Source organism: Phyllopteryx taeniolatus, chromosome 14, assembly GCF_024500385.1.
Source record: "Phyllopteryx taeniolatus isolate TA_2022b chromosome 14, UOR_Ptae_1.2, whole genome shotgun sequence".
Lineage (NCBI taxonomy): Eukaryota > Metazoa > Chordata > Actinopteri > Syngnathiformes > Syngnathidae > Phyllopteryx > Phyllopteryx taeniolatus.
Genome location: NC_084515.1, coordinates 23,995,029 through 24,012,788, shown reverse-complemented (window position 1 = coordinate 24,012,788; position 17,760 = coordinate 23,995,029). Strand labels below are relative to the sequence as shown.

Genomic DNA, 17,760 nt, shown 5'->3' with positions numbered 1-17,760 from the left:
ACGGTCCATAATATCATCAGAAGGTTCAGAGAATCTGGAGAAATCACTGCATGTAAGCCGCACGGCCGAAAACCAACACTGAATGCCCGTGAACCTCGATCCCTCAGGTGGCACTGCATCAAAAACCGACAAAGTGTAAAGGATATCACCACATGGCCTCAGGAACACTTCAGAAAAATAAATACAGTTTGGCACTACATCCGTAAGTGCAACTTGAAACTCTATTATCTGAACCATAAGCCATTTATCAACAACACCCAGAAACGCAGCCGGCTTCTCTGGGCTCGAGCTCATCTAACATGGACTGATGCAAAGTGTAAAAGTGTTCTGTTTGGAAATTGTGGACATCTTGTCCTCTGGGCCAGAGGAAAAGAACCATCCGGACTGTTATGGATGCAAAGTTCAAAAGCCAGCATCTGTGATGGTATAGGGCTGTGTTAGTGCCAATGGCATGGGTAACTTACACATCTGTGAAGGCACCATTAATGCTGAAAGGTACATACAGGTTTTGGAGAGACATATGCTGCCATCCAAGCAACGTCTTTTTCATGGACGCCCCTCCTTATTTCAGCAAGACAATGGCAAACCACATTCTGCACGTGTTACAACAGCGTAGCTTCATAGTAAAAGTGTGTGGGTACTCGACTGGACTGCTGTCTCCCATTGAAAATGTGTGGTGCATTATGAAGCGTAAAATACGAAAACAGAGACCCGGACTGTTGGACAGCTGAAGCTGTACATCAAGCAAGAATGGGAAAGAATTCCACCTACAAAGCTTCAACAATTAGTGTCCTCAGTTCCCAAACGTTTATTGAATGTTAAAAGAAAAGGTGATGTAACAGTGGTAAACATGACACTGTCCGAGCTTTTTTTTTTTTTTTTTTTGGAACCTGTTGCAGCCATAAAATTCTAAGTTAATGATTATTTTCTCAAAACAATAAAGTTTATTAGTTTGAACATTGAATAGCTTGTCTTTGTAGTGTATTCAATTAAATATAAGTTGAACATGATTTGCAAATCATTGTATTCTGTTTTTATTTATGTTTAACACAATGTCCCAACTTCATTGGAATTGGGGTTGTATGTGTGTATGTATGTATATATATATATATATGTATAAATATATAAATCACTGTGCTTGGCCTGACCTGGGTCAAAGTGAGAGCTGTTCCTAATGTATAGTTCATTTAAATAGGAGCTTAATAAAATATATAACAGTATAAGATTAGTCCTTACCAGAACAAACTTTTTTCTTCTTACAGTGGACCGCCGCTATTCTCGGGGATAGGGACCAGGTCAGAAAATGTGTGGGTAATTGACGGCCATTATAATTACATGGGGGGGAATAAAGGCAAGGCTTGACTGTCAGAAAGGGTTTTCACGTTTGGCTCCCCCCAGAAAGAAAGAAAGGGGATGAGAAAAAGAATCCGCAGGTACCGAACTGCAAGTATGCGGGGGTCCACTGTATTACCAAGCTCAACAGGTCTTTTTATTGGAAATTTGATGGCATTTAGCCACAAAGGCCGATGTGAACACGTCAAGTGAGCTTTAGTGGGCCAAAACAGGATGGGTACACAGTAATATCCATTGTTGTAATAATTTGTGAAATATGTATATTTTACGCTTCCAAAGAAATAAATAGGAATTCTTTAACAATGACACGTTTATGGGGATCATGCAAGGATGTGTTTTGACATCAGTGTTCGGCAGCCGAGTTTGAAAAAGAACAAAGGACCATGTTTTAGTTTTGATAAGTTGTATAAAATATTCCATTTGACAGCACATTAGTGTTAAAAAAGTATTCACTTTGAAAGAATATCTGCAAAAATACTTTCTTACTTGAGCAACTATTAAGACATTCCCCAAAAACAAAACTCATTCATTACTCAACAGCACTATTACTATGTAATTACACCTACAAAAGTCACCTATTCAATTGCCTTGTTCTTCAAGTAATAGTTGTCTAATATTGCATATATCACAAAACTGCAGAGGGTTGTGTTGAGCTGAATGGGTTAATAGCTCTAGCTTCATAAACTAAAACGAAAAACCTACTGATCTCTTCAAAGCTTTACTCAAAAGAAAGCCATGAGTGAACTACATTAACAGCTTAATAAATTAAACTATCCCAAAGGTAAACCTGTCATTTCATCCATTTTTTTTTCTACTGCTGTGATGTACTTAATATATGATTTGTCTTCTTTTTAAAGTCCACGACTACATTTACGATGTCAGAATCAAGTTTCACCACCTGTATTCACTTCCACTAAGTGACATCTGTAAAAACAAAATTAGCAGTGACTTGTTGATGTCACATAAAAACAGCATACAGTCCCATCCAAAGGTATTGGAACGGAAAGGTCTATTCCTTTGTTTTTGTTGAATACTGAAGACATTTGGGTTTCAAATCAAAAAATAAAGACAAAAGTCCAGAATTACAGCTTTTATTACATGGTATTTACAGCTACATATTTTAAACAACTCAGGACAGAGCACCTTTTGTTTGAAGCCACCCACTTATGAAGTGAGCAAAAGTATTGGAACATGTGACTGATGGGTGTTTCTATTTGCTCAGGCGTTGCCTTTTAGATTGATTGCTTAAACATTAGCTAGTGCTTGTTTTTGGCTTTGGGTGTCACTTTGAAAATTGCATTTGCTGTTAAGCAAACATGAAGACCAGAGAGCTGTCTATGGGAGAAAAGCAAAGCATTTTGAAGCTGAGAAGAGGGATAATCTATCAGAGCTATTGCACAAACATTGGGCATAGCCAATATAACAATTTAGAATGTCCTGAAAAACTACTGGTGTACTGAGCAACAGACATTGAACAGGTCGGCCATGGGTATCAACAGGTTGATCACAGAAACATTGTGAGAGCTATGAAGAAACAGACAACGACAACAGTCAGTGGTATCACAATCCACTGTTCGAAGAAGACTTTGACAAAAGAAATATACAGGCCATACCACAAGATGCAAACCACTCATCAGCAAAAAGACCCAGAAGGCCAGATTGGATATTGCAAAGACATACAGAGATGAGCCACAAAGGTTTTGGAACAAAGTTTTATGGACTGATGAGACCAAGATTATCCTCTACCAAAGTGATGGAAAGGCCAAAGTATGGAGAAAGAAAGGATCTGATGAGGATCCAAAACACACAAGCTCAGCTGTGAAGCATGGAGGAGCTAATGTCATGGCTTGGGCTTGCATGGCTGCTTCTGGAACAGGCTCACTAGTCTTTATTGAGGATATAACTCACTATGGTAGCAGCAGAATTTATTCTGAAGCTTACAAAACCATTTTGTCAGGCAATTGACAGAAAAATGCATCTAATCGGGAGACGCTTCATCATGCAACAAGACAATGACCCCAAACACACTGCCAGCACAACAAAGGACTTCATCAGGGGGAAAAAGTGGAAGGTCTGAGACTGGCCAAGTCAATTACTGGACCGTAACCCAATAGAGCATGCATTTTACCTCCTGAAGAGGAAACTGAAGGGAGAAACCCCCAGAAACAAATGAACTGAAAGAGACTGCAGTAAAGGCATAGAAAAGCATTTCAAATGAAGAATGCAACAGTCTGGTGAAGTCAACGGGTCGCAGTTATGGCAGGTCAGGGTTATGCCACCAAATATTAAATGTTATTCACTTTAAGTTCATTCAATAATGTCTGTTCCAATGCTTATGCTCACTTGAAAAGTGGGTGGCTTCAAACAAAAGGTGCTCTGTCCTTAGTTGATGTACACATCTAGATGTAAATACCATGAAATAAAAGCTGGAATTTTGAACTTTTGTCTCATGTTCATCTTTTGATCTGAAACCCAAATGTCTTCAGTGTACCACAAAAAAAAAAAAAAGGAATTGACCTTTGCTTTCCAATACTTTTGGAGGGGACTACATAAGATTGCAGTACCTTTGTGGGAGTTGCTTCCTCTCCCTCAGCTTTGTACGTATAAAGAAAAATTTAAAAGTAGTTCAATATATTTTGTCAGTCATTTCAGAAAGTGAATATATACATATATTACACATTCAAATACTTCAAGCCTGCGTACTCCAGGTTCTTCTCACATCCCCAAAACAAGCATTGTAGGTTAATTGAAAACTTTAAATTGCCCATACGTGTAAATTTGAGTGCAAATGGTTGGTTGTTTATATGTGCCCTGCGATTGGCTGGCGACCGGTTCAGGGTTTACACCGCCTCTTCCATTACACCCACTCAGTTCCACGGTGCATTGATGCAGTAATTCATGCAAAAGGAGGCCCAACCAAGTTTTGAGTGTATAGAAATAACCATACTTTTCAGAAGCCTGACATTTGTGCGTAAAATATGCTTTATGATTGGTCATGTGATAGTCAATTTTTCTGAGACACTGAATTTTAAGTTTTCATTATCTTCTAACTATAATGATCAAAATTACAAGAAAGCTTATTGGTTCACTCTGTGTGTAATGATTATATAAAATAAGTTTCACTTTCTGAAATGAATGGCAATATTTTTATATTATATATTAATATTCTTTTTTACTTTTTCACAATATTCTAATTTTTGAGATGCACCTGTAGTGCTCAACATGAGTATATCATCTATTTCTCGGTAAATACGAGAATTTGAATTTTTCATCGGATGAACCTGTCGTTGAATTCTTGTGAATCAGATTTTCTTAAAAAAAAGTTAAGTCTTTGCTAGATTTTTGTGTGCCAAAGGACTACATTTGTGAGAGTACCTTTTTTTGTCCCATCGAAAATATTAATTACTTTTGTAACAGATCTGTTGGGGTGTACTCGATGTTGAGCACTGTACATACACATACAATGCTTGTCTTTAAAACAAAAAAACAAAAAAAGAAGGGATTGTCAACATCTTGTTTTTTTTTCTTCTTTTGAGGTTTCTCCACTTGGCCTGATGCAGTCTCATTCAGACTTTGGCTCTTGTGGTTGATCCTCAGTGTCCCCATGCTCACAGTGATGCACACGAGTCTCATCTTTGTACTGATCTTCACTTTCCTCAGTGGGCGAATTATCCACTTGGGACTCACCTGGGAGAACATCAGTAGCAGGTGGACAAGGAGGTTCTTCATTGTACGGCTCCAGTGGGTCTATAGACGGGTCTCCAGACGGTGCACCTGGTGGTGGACTGTGGCTATGACTTGACTCGCAGAGGGAGTCTGGCATGTGAGAAGAGTTGAAGTAAGATGGCTCTTCCGCTGACACGCCAGAATCAGATTGACTACTCATGATAGCAGAAGTGAGATCCACGGAGGCCAGGGGGGTCCGCTCTTGAGAGTTAATCTGTTTTAAAGAATGCAGTTCACTTCCATCCAGCTCCTCTGCAGAACAGGAAATCAAATGGTTACTGGAAATTAGGGTTGGGCATCGTATGAATTTGAGCGATTCCGGTTCCGATTACAAACGATTCTCGATTCAGATTCTTTTAGGGGGCTGGGTCAAAAAAGGTTGCATGGTTTAGATAAAGGGTGTCCAAATTATGAACATTTGACTCGGGGTTCTTTATAACCAGTATCAATATCAAACCTATGAGCTAAAAGGCGTGTGTGTGGAACTAACCGAATTGACTTAATATTCATTAATTGTTTTTGCTAAAAGTTAAAAATAACATTGTTAAAATAGTTATTGGGTGCGGTTTCATCACGTCAAATGGTTTACATGTGCAAGTTTTCACTTGACTCCCGTTTTTAAGCTAGTAGCCTTTTATTTTGAAGGGTACGCACCAGAACTTAGCATTCTGGCACGAAAAGTAACTTCAAACAGCACCGGTGATTTATTTATTTATTTATTTTTTAATGAAGCTTCGCGTAGTGTAGGCTGAGGCTTGGAGCACGTCAGACGCTACACATCGTGCAAGCCTCCTTTGCACAATACAATCTTATTCCAAGTGTTGCACTGAGGCGACTCGTCATTCATTTGAACCAAGTTAATACACACTTTTGTTCGCCGCCGCTGCTGGGCACAAGCGCGTCTTCGTGAGCGCTCTTCTTCATTGGTTTTCGCCGGTTCATTTGTTTTCGCCACTTCTTCTTGGGGGTGTAGGCATCGAAACGGGGAACGGAATTTTTTTTTTATTTGAACGATTCCGGGAGAACCGGAACGTTACTCCTGGTTCCAATCGGTTCTCAATTCTCGATGCCCTACTCTACTGGAAATGTATAGTTGTAAACACCTTCCAACAGTTTATTATTTGTTATGTTCATCACCATAAAAGTAAATTGTTAAATGGCTTTTTAATCCATGCCTGTTTTAATACAATTGTGATGGTAGTATTCTCTATCACTAGTTGATGTGTAGGCCTACTGTATGTGTATACATCAATGTTGTGGTAATTTATTGTCTTTTTGTAAACTTGGGTCACATTGAACAATCAATCCCAGCCTAAGAAGTTTAGGAAATTGCTTTTTAATGTTTATTTAATGTGTTCAACTAATTTTCGTGTCAGAATGTATGTGTGGTTTTCTACACTGTATAACGCAACGGCACGTGTTGACACTGAAAACGTTTTAGACACATGCTCCCACACAGAGCGACACAGCCAAATGTGACTGAACTGGACACTTGTGAAAAAAATTACATTTGGCGACCCGCACACCAGGCGATTGACCCTCGCATATACTGTACTGCAACGGAAAAACTGCAACCCCTGGTGTTCTTAGCGGGAAACAACGTTTTGTGGCACCACATGGCTACTGTATTATTTTAAATTGAACTACAAACAACATGGCTATTCAGTCATGTCCGGCAGTGTGTGTGGTTCTGCAACTAGTTTTTGTTGGGTTTTGGCCGACTGCAATTAGACTGGCTGCGAGACCACATCGAATCACCAGCGCAGATGTTTACAGCCGATAAAAATGCCAGGTGGTATCACATGATCTTTCAGAACAAAAATGGCGAACTAGGAAGAGGAAGAGTTGATCGAATTATTGTATGATTGTCGTGCCGAGGGGTAGATACTCAGTAGGCTTGGGCATCGAGAATCGAGAACCGTTTGGAACCGGGACTAACGTTCTGATTCTCCCGGAATCCTTCAAATTGAAAAGTTTCGACTCCCAGTTTCGATGCCTAGTCCGCCGACCCCAAAGAAGTGGTGAAAACCAATGAAGAAGAACGCGCACGAAGATGTGTTTGTCCCCAACGGCGGCAGCAAACAAAAGCGTGCCTTAACTTTGTTAAAATTAATGACCAGTCGCCTCAGTATAACACTTGGAAAAAGATGATATTGTGCAAAGGAGAGGATACGCGGAGCGGAAGATCAATGAATTAATGTGCAAAGGAGGCTTTATTTTAGTCTTCAAACCAACGTAAGAGCTGATGACAGAAAACAAAAGATCAATGAATTCGGACAAAATTCACATTTATTTTTTTTTTTAAATTGACTGACTGATTAATCGGTTATCGGAATTTTATTCCGCCAAATATCGGACTCAGCATTTGCCTTAAAAAAAAAATCCATATCGGTCGGACATTAGTTTTCAGGCTCAGCCTTTAAATGGATGCAAATGGACAAAGCAACCCTTTTCAATTTCAAAACTGTGTAAACGACCCCAAAAATGAGAGTATGCTGCAAGCCTGACTTACCAACACCGGAGATCTCGTTCTCTTTCTCATCGTTCATCGAGAGGGAGGTGTTGTTCATGTCGACGGACGACACTGACAGATCCAGCTTGTCGAACAATTCAGCAGGAACGGGGCTCATTACAGCCAATTCAGAATCAGACAAGCCTGGACAGAAAACAGCAATTCCTTGTAGAAAATCCATCACAGGGTCAGACAAGTTTCACACAAGTGTGTCTTTAAATACTCAACTCACCAGGATCCATGACACTCTGCATGGGTGGATTAAGAGAAGCATCATGGAGGGTGACCCCTAACACATCCTCACTTTGGCTTGAAGGTGCCATCAAGGGTGCCTACAAATCGCGATTATGTTCTATGTTATAACCATGTCAATATTACCCAATATTGGGCATGAGTCAAACAACTATTTCATGTGTTTGAGAGGATGTATGCAATCAGTTTTCCCATGGGTTGTGTACCTCTGTGAAGCCGTGGTTAGGCATCTCTGCAGGTGGGCTCTCCTCAGGGGCAGGGGCAGGGGGGACGGGGGTCTTTGGTGTCGATATGTCAGAATGTGCAGGGATTCTATGCAGGTAGCCATACCCAATGCCACAACCTAAACTAAAAGTGGGAATCAGTAAAAGCAACAAGACCAGTTATGAGCCAATGCTTATCAAGGAGAAGTTGCATTAGGATACTGGAACAATTCCAGAAAAATTGTTGCTTTCATGGAGAAATAATGCAATTAAGGTGTAAGAAGTGAAAACCACATTGACTGAACTGAAATGAACAAATTACGCAATTTAATTTACTGCATGTTACACCTGATGTGAACTTCAACTCTGCTAGCTGAAAAAAAATTCACATGCACAAGGTTTGAAAATATATGACGATAAAAAAACATTTAAGAAACAGACACCTTTGTAGAGGGTAATGAGCAGGGCTCGAGAATGCGACCCTATTGGTCGCATATGCAACCCTTTTTTCAGCCTGTGCAATTAAAAATTTCATCTTTTCGCGAGTATGTTTTAATGGTTGAAAGTTGCCTTTTCTCCACTGCAATCTCCTCCTCCGTTGAGAGAGAGAGAGAGAGAGAGAGAGAGAGAGAGAGAGAGAGAGAGAGAGAGAGAGAGAGAGAGAGAAAGAAAGAGAGCACGAGCACTGTTACGCCGTCTGTCATTGTTAAAGAGTTCCATTTGAGGTCAAAGCGACCCGCTGCAATATGATTGGCTGCCTGTTTCACCGTAATTGATTGATTCTTACAGATAGGACACACACAGCATCGCCGTGTACACGCGCACCACATATGCACATCACATAGGGTTGGGCATCGTTTGAATTTGAGGGATTCTGGTTCCGATTCCGGTTAGTTCGATTCCGGTTCCAAACGATTCTCGATTCAGATTATTTTCGGGGGCTGGGTCAAAAGTTTGCATGGTTTAAATAAAGGGTGTCCAAATTATGAACATCCATTTTGCTAGCAGCCCGCAGCATAGACTAAAATGAACATTTGACTCGAGGTTCTTTATAACCAGTATCAAGATCAAACCTATGAATTAAAAGGCAATGTGTGCGGAAGTAACCAAATTGACTTAATATTCATTTATTAATGTTTCAGCTAAAAGTTAAATATAGCATTGTTAAAATAGTTATTATAACTGTTCTATTTTATTTTATTGTTTCACTCGCCCAGTTGACTTCACTGACGATATAGCTGCCCCTGTATTCTGTTTCATCACGTCAAATGGTTTATAAGTGTAGGTTTTAACTTCACTTCTTGTTTTAAGCTTGTAGCTTTTTATTTTGAAGGGTATGCACCGACACGAAAAGTAACTTCACACGGCGCCGGTGATTTATTTTATTTTAATGGATGGAACCAAATCCTATGAAACGCTGATTCCTTTCCCTACTCACTGATGAGGCACAAGGTTAGTGTTTGTGATACTGTGAGACAATGTTTATGCGCATTTTGTCCCAATTCATTGTGATGTAAAGTTGCTACAATTAAGTTTTCGCCCAATTTTTCTCTCATCGGTGGTTACATTGGTTTGAAGACTAAAATAAACGCTAAAAACATCCATCCATCCATCCATCCATTTTCTACCGCTTATCCGAGGTCGGGTCGCGGGGGCAGTAGCTTTAGCAGGGATGCCCAGACTTCCCTCTCCCCAGCCACTTCATCCAGCTCTTCCCGGTGGGATCTCGAGGCGATCCCAGACCAGCCGAAAGACGTAGTCTCTCCAGCGTGTCCTGGGTCATCCCCGGGGTCTCCTCCCAGTGGGACGTGCCCGGAACACCTCACCAGGGAGGCGTCCGGGAGGCATCCGAATCAGACGTTAGTCCCGGTTCCAATCGGTTCTCAATGCCCAACCAGACAGGCTAGTACGCCGTTACGCCGTTATGTCTGGCCAGTAGCCACCACGTACCTATATTCATGCTGGCCCGGCTGCTACCAGTGTTGCCACCGTTACCTTGAAATAGTAACTTAGTTACTTTACTGATTACTTGATTTAAAAAGTAAGTAAGTTAGAAAAAAGTAACTTTTACTACGCGACGTCAGCCGTGCAGCGCGTTAAACCAGCTCACAGTTCGGACTCAGATGAAGTTTAAAGATCTCACTTTTCATTGTAAATATTATTTAAGCTAAGTATTAGTATATAGTATTAGTGTACTGCGAACTGCAAAGACTGCCTGTTCAATTTCTTGTTTTCATTTCACTCATTATTACACAGAATCATGTACAAAGGTTTTAACAACTTTGTTACTAAGCTAGCAAATATCTCTCGCTATCTAGCCATCTATCTATACCCTGTTTATAACACAGACATATGATTTGTGCAAAGTTAAAAAGCATACATGGCATACACTCAAATCCAGAAAATGTCGTACGCACAAAAATATGCAGATGTATGAAACTGCGTACTCATGAATCCAAGCGCATTTCCTAGCCGACTCCTCCCTGTCCGCGCCCACATTTGAATATGCAAATTATATTTAAATGAACCGTGCACCTGAGATGCCGATCTCTGCATGATCAGAAAAAAAGGAAAGAGCAAGGTAATGAAGAAAACTATTTTTTTTCTGAATGTGAAGTTGCTCAATGAAGTGGAGCACAAGAAAATCCTCTTTGGCACGCTTGTCCTACGGCGTTAACAACACGCGAAAGAGGAGAGAATCGCTGCGATCATGGGTGACGCTGCTCTCTCAGCAGTGATGGGAGGACATGTGGCAAGGTTAATACCATGTATTTTTAGAACTCAGAACAAATGTGTTCATGCAGTAACCTATACTCAGCCCTGTGAGATAAAGGTTCATGCATAAATGTATGTGTGGTATTTGGAATAAATCTTTTGAATTCAAATAGAAGCACATCAGCATATTAAAGAGGATATCAAAAACTTTGACTCCTTTTTGATTGCTCAATTTATTATTTTAATACACAGGAGTGGGCACGCAGAAAAAAAAAAATCATGTTTTTTTTTTGTTTTTTTTAGGAGAAGAGGGGTACATTATGTCAATTTAAACATCGTAATCATGTGCAACCGATGTACATGTTCAAATGAAGAAAATTCAAGGGACTTTTTTTTTCAGTGCATGTGCTGGAGTCACGAAGCGATTGTGAGGGCAATCGGCGGCATAAATGACCGCCTTGATCAATTAATAGGTGTCCTCACAAATATCAGTGGTTCATTAAATACACTGGTTAACAAAATTAATTCTCAGTCTTTGCCTCAATTGCATTGTTGAAATCAAATGTTGCCGGGCATGAATTGTTCTTCAGTGCTAATTACTCATGTGTCTCTGGTGTGCACATTTATGTGAACAGTTTCCCAGCATCACCTCTAAGTGTCGCCAACGCACCAAAAGCTGCGGAAACGTGCGTACGCCAGCCATGCAGTTGGCGCGAGGCGCCGCACATTTCCACGGTCATGTCAGTCTTGATACATCTGAACTTTGCCGTGAAAAAGAACGGACGCCACGTTTTTGTTTGTACATGAGGCCCCTGGTGAGTACCGTCTAATTGACCTAATAGAACCAGCATCGGTAGAGTTTTACTACTAGTAGAAGGTTCTTGTGGGTATATGACATATATTTGCACAGTGTGTCACTGCACCTTAAGAACTGACAGAAGAAAACACAGAAATGGTGCCCCCTTTCGCCTTTGTAGTTCTTAACAACTTCCACTCCTCTTGGAAGACTGTTGACAGGATTTTGGAGTCTGTCTGTGTGTGTGCGCCCAAATGTCTCTGTGCATGAAGATTTAAGATACAGAGGAACTAAGGGGTTCATATAGCCCTCTAACTGATGAAATAATTGATTAGAACGTGTGTTCCATACCTTCCCTCGCCTCCCCATGCTCCGTTCGGGGTGACCACCACTTCTCTGCAGTCGTCCGTGAGCGCGTTGTACACCAGCAACTTCACTTGCTTCCCCTCATGAGCCTCAATCAGCGAGAAGAAGTCTTCTGACTGGAAATCGGCACGTTTGATGAACAAATTAATCTCAATATTCTAACTATGCTCAATTGACTGTCGTCTTGCATTGTGTCTTCTCACTAGGGATAAAACAGTTACACGGTATACTGATAAATTGTAATAAAATGTAATTTAGATTACTGGTTCAGTTCTGAATTTTCATTCATGGCTTTGGTGTGCACAAGCCCCTATAGGGCATACAACCCCAGTTTCAATGAAGTTGGGCCGTTGTGTTAAACAAATAAAAACAGAAAACAATGATTTGCAAATCATGTTCAACTTCTATTTAATTGAATACACTACAAAGACAAGATACTTAATGTTCAAACTGATAAACTTGATTGTTTTTCGCAAATAATCATTAACTTGGAATTTTATGGCTGCAACACGTTCCAAAAAAGCTGGGACAGGGTCATGTTTACCACTGTGTTACATCACCTTTTCTTTTAACAACATTCAATAAACGTCTGGGAACTGAGGACACCAATTGTTGAAGCTTTGTAGATGGAATTCTTTCCCATTCTTGCTTGATGTACAGCTTCAGCTGCTCAAGAGTCCGGGGTCTCCGTTTTCGTATTTGACGCTTCACAATGTGCCACACATTTTCAATGGGAGACAGGTCTGGACTGCAGGCAGGCCAGTCTAGTCGCCGCACTCTTTTACTACGAAGCCACGCTGTTGTAACACGTGCAGAATGTGGATTGGCATTGTCTTGCTGAAATAAGCAGGGGCGTCCGTGAAAAAGACGTTGCTTGGATGGCAGCATATGTCTCTCCAAAACCTGTATGTACCTTTCAGCATTAATGGTGCTTTCACAGATGTGTAAGTTACCCATGCCATTGGCACTAACACAGCCCCATACCATCACATATGCTGGCCTTTGAACCTTGCGTCCATAACAGGTGGTTCTTTTCGGCGGCGTTTCTGGGTGTTGTTGATAAATGGCTTTTGCTTTGCATAGTAGAGTTTCAAGTTGCACTTACGGATGTAGCGCCAAACTGTATTTACTGACATTGATTTTCTGAAGTGTTCCTGAGCCCATGTGGTGATATACTATACACATTGATGTTGATTTTTGATGCAGTGCCGCCTGAGGAATCGAAGGTCACGGGCATTCAATGTTGGTTTTCGGCCTTGCCGCTTACAGGCAGTGATTTCTCCAGATTCTCTGAACCTTTTGATGATATGGACCCCAGATGATGAAATCCCTAAATTCCTTGCAATTGTATGCTGAGAAACATTGTCCTTAAACTGTTCGACTATTTTCTCATGCACTTGTTCACAAAGAGGTGAACCTCGCCACATCTTTGCTTGTGAATGACTGAGCAATTCAGGGAAGCTCCTTTTATACCCGATCATGGCACCCACCTGTTCCCAATTAGCCTGTTCACCTGTGGATGTTCCAAACATTTGTTTGATGAGCATTCCTCAACTTTCTCAGTCTTTTTTGCCTCCTGTACCAGTTTTTTTGGAACGTGTTACAGCCATAAAATGCTAAGTTAATGATTATTTGCTAAAAACAATCAAGTTTATCAGTTTGAACACTAAATATCTTGTCATTGTACTGTATTCAATTACATATAGGTTGAACATGATTTGCAAATCATTGTATTCCGTTTTTATTTACACTTATCACAACGTCCCAACTTCATTAGAATTGAGGTTGTAGATCCTTGGTACCAAGATGTCACCAAAGTGATATTTTTATTGCTTTAGCCTGAACACAGTAACAGCATATTGTTGAGTTTTTCAGCAAATGACAGAGGATAGGTTCCTCCAAAAAATTTGACTTCACAAATGTCGAACTCCAAATATGCGGGTGTTTACTGTATGTATCATTATGAAACTGATAAAGATCATTTTGGTCATGATAATCGTATATGACGTTTTCATATAGTTTTATTTCCACTTACATCTTGCAACACCTGATCTGCTCCAACAATGTAATCAGTGTGAGGACGGAGGCCTGCCAGTGCAGCAGGTGAACTGGCTTCCACGTCCTGGGGAGAAGAAATATGATCTTCATTAAAGGAGAGACAAGACGTAGAGTTTTTAAATTATAACCACTGTCAAATATGTTCTCCTCCTCACCAGGACATGCCAAACATTCTCATTGGCTCCCTGGAAGCTGCAGAAGCGAACACTGGCCCCCAGCAGGCCTTGTCCTCCCCACATATTGCTGGGTGTCACCTCCAGCTCACGAATCATCATGTTCTTGGTGCTGTACACCTCCACGCTCACCGCTTTTTCCATGTTGGCTTTCAGGACCTCCTTCAGCTGGTTGTTTTCGACATTCTGATACATATCAATGATAATTCCCATTGTGTTCAAGTGTGTTATATTTTGTTTTGTACACCAATGCGTGTATTTACTTACAAGTCTTTTGTGGTCCACAGACAAAATGAAGTCAAAAAACGGTTGCAGGCCACATTTTTCCGCAGGAGAATTTGGCTGCACCTGCCAAGACCCAGGTTCATTTGAACAATAATGAAAACCCAATACACTACAGGAACTTCCCTACAAATACTGACTTTTCAAAGATATTAATGCACACTCACCATTGGTGACATAGGTACTTAATAAACAATGTTTATTAATATAATTGCAAGACGCAATGGTGTAGATTTTTGTAATTACTATTACTATGACTATTCTTCATCCACACTGCCCTATTATATAAATACAGTAAATAACAAAAATGATTTAAGCACCACTGTAAACTTCGACCACAACAATAAAAGTGATTTTAAGTGACTTGATCTCCGACAGTGTGTGAGTGGAAAAAAACCGAGCAATGTTATATTTCCGAAGTTGGTGTCACAACTAAAAATGGACGCTCGACTTCAGCTGCTTCAACACAGAAACGCCGCGACAACATTCTCGAGTCCTACAGAAATACACGCTGACACGAGTATCATTTAACACGAACGAATGCAGAACTGAAAAGAAATGCGAGAAATCTGCAGCGCCGCCTCGACATGTTCGACCGGTACGACGACTTAGTTAGCTGTTAGCATAGATAAGATGCTGTTCTCTTGCCAAACCCCAGAATAAGTGAGTCAATCCAATCTTACACCGTGGACGTGATATCCATACGTTCCTCCATCGGATATATCCGAACTCTGCGTCAAACCCATCTCATAAGGGACGTTGAAACATAAATAGAAATAGAAAAGAAGACACGTCGAATAATCACATCTGACCGTCCGTGGCCATATTGTCTGCAGACAAAAACAATCGAGCAAACACGTCAAATGATCACATCGGACCGTCCGTGGCCATATTGTCTGCAGACAAAAACAATCGAGCAACGCTGCCATCGAACACTATTATTTGTTTCGTTTCATTTGTGGCGACTTGCTGCCCTCCTCAGTCCGAACCTCTCACCGCAGGTTCATTTTGCAGGGCGTCCTCGGTTTACGACCGCGCAGCGTAATCCGAATTTGTAAGGAACACGCGGTAGTCCAATCAAAAAGGTACGTAAGAAAATAATAATAATAATAATATAAATATATTTTTTTAATTTTAAAAAGGAGAGACTAAAATGTGATTAAGCAGTCTACAACAGTAAAAAGGAAAAAATTCATATTTATTCAATTACCAGTTTAGACAATTGGGACAATGAAATAAAAAAAATAAAAAAACATCAAAATACTTTCTATCTTTTACTGTACCGCAAAAATTGGCTCAGGAGTTTATGTCATCAAAACAACAGCTGGTAAAAGAGCACGAATCATTCTTGTAGTCAACAATATCAAATAATTCTCCTAAATAAGGTCATGGGTGGGGAATTTCTTGCTTCTCCGAATCTGTTGCCTCATCATTGTTAATGCTCCTTGGTTCATGTTCTGACTTATAAGCCCCCCAAGATCTCAATCAATCAATCAATCAATCAATCATTGGGTAGCCTTATTCCCTGATATATAGCCTACATCCCAAAATATATTCTTGCACTTTTGGGGAATGGTATTTTGAGCCATCAGTGAATATTTGGACCGCTGTGCCTCATCTTTCTTCCCGGTCTTCTCACACTTGTTTTAATTGGGTCTGTTAAGGTTTTCCCTTAACCATGCTTACCAACATAGATAAATCCATCTCTGCTAAGACATCAAGGAAGAATAGGACATGTACAACCCCAATTCCAATGACGTTGGGACGTTGTGTTAATCATAAATAAAAATATAATACAATGATTTGCAAATCATGTTCAACCTATATTTAATTGAATACACGACAAAGGCAAGATATTTAATGTTCAAACTGATAAACTTGATTGTTTTTAGCAAATAATCATTACCTTAGAATTTTACGGCTGCAACACGTTCCCAAAAAGCTGGGACAGGTGGCGAAAAAGACTGGGAAAGTTGAGGAATGCTCATCGAACACGTGTTTGGAACATCCCACAGGTGAACAGGCTAATTGGGAACAGGTGGGTGCCATGATTGGGTAGAAAAGGAGCTTCCCTGAATTGCTCCGTCATTGAACAATGCTCCTCAATGTACAATTGCAAAGAATTTAAGGATTTCATCATCTACGGTCCATAATATCATCAAAAGGTTCAGAGAATCTGGAGAAATCACCGCATGAAAGCGACAAGGCCGTAAACCAACATTGAATGCCCGTGACCTTCGATCCCTCAGGCGGCACTGCATCAAAAACCGACATCAATGTGTAAAGGATATCACCACATGGGCTCAGGAACACTTCAGAAACCAATGTTAGTAAATACAGTCCAGCGCTACATCCGTAAGTGCAACTTGAAACTCTATTATGCAAAGCATAAGCCATTTATCCACAACACCCAGAAAGGCCGCCGGCTACTCTGGACCCGAGCTCATCCAAGATGGACCGATGCAAAGTGGAAAAGTGTTCTGTGGTCCGACGAGTCCACATTTCAAATTGTTTTTGGATATTGTGGGCCAAAGAGGAAAAGAACCATCCGGACTGTTATGGATGCAAAGTTCAAAAGCCAGCATCTGTGATGGTATGGGGTTGTGTTAGTGCCAATGGCATGGGTAATATACAAATCTGTGAATGCAGCGTTAATGCTAAAAGGTACGTACAGGTTTTGGAGAAACATATGGTGCCATCCAAGCAACGTCTTTTTCATGGACTTTCTTCCTTATTTCAGCAAGACAATGCCCAACCACATTCTGCACGTGTTACAACAGCATGGCTTCGTAGTAAAAGAGTGCGGGTACTAGAGTGGCCTGTCTGCGGTCCAGACCTGTCTCCCATTGAAAATGTGTGGCACATTATGAAGCGTCAAATACGACAACGGAGACCCCAGACTGTTGAACAGCTGAAGCTGTACATCAAGCAAGAATGGGAAAGAATTCCACCTACAAAGCTTCAAAAATTAGTGTCCTCAGTTCCCAAATGTTTATGAAATGAAATGTTGTGAATGTTATTAAAAGAAAAGGTGATGTAACCCAGTGCTAAACATGAGCCTGTCCCAGCTTTTTTTGGAACGTGTTGCAGCCATAAAATTCTAAGTTAATGATTATTTGCTAAAAATAATAAAGTTGATCAGTTTGAACATTACATATCTTGTCTTTGTAGTGTATTTAATTAAATATAGGTCAAACATGATTTGCAAATCATTGTATTCTGTTTTTCTTTATGTTTAACACAACATCCCAACTTCATTGGAATTGGGCTTGTACATGCAGTAAAATTAGTGCTACTTTTTTTCTCATCCCTCATGTCTATCCT

The 17,760-nt window shown here is 40.4% G+C and overlaps 1 protein-coding gene across 2 annotated transcripts; it reads right to left on the bottom strand.

Annotated features, from left to right (window-relative positions):
• Positions 1–1,460: 1,460 nt before the first annotated feature.
• gorasp1a (golgi reassembly stacking protein 1a) lies at positions 1,461–16,555 on the bottom strand. Of its 2 annotated transcripts, none has more exons than XM_061796907.1 (9): positions 16,343–16,555; positions 14,422–14,502; positions 14,137–14,340; positions 13,959–14,045; positions 11,909–12,039; positions 8,050–8,191; positions 7,824–7,923; positions 7,592–7,735; positions 1,461–5,331 (listed from the first exon to the last, which is right to left on the bottom strand). In XM_061796907.1, the coding sequence occupies exons 3-9, from the start codon at positions 14,296–14,298 to the stop codon at positions 4,916–4,918; spliced, it is 1,182 nt and encodes a 393-aa protein (XP_061652891.1). In that variant the 5' UTR covers positions 14,299–14,340; positions 14,422–14,502; positions 16,343–16,555; the 3' UTR covers positions 1,461–4,915. The 2 variants fall into 2 exon arrangements, with proteins under 2 accessions (XP_061652891.1, XP_061652890.1); XM_061796906.1 differs by lacking the exon at positions 16,343–16,555 and adding an exon at positions 15,120–15,287.
• Positions 16,556–17,760: the final 1,205 nt, after the last annotated feature.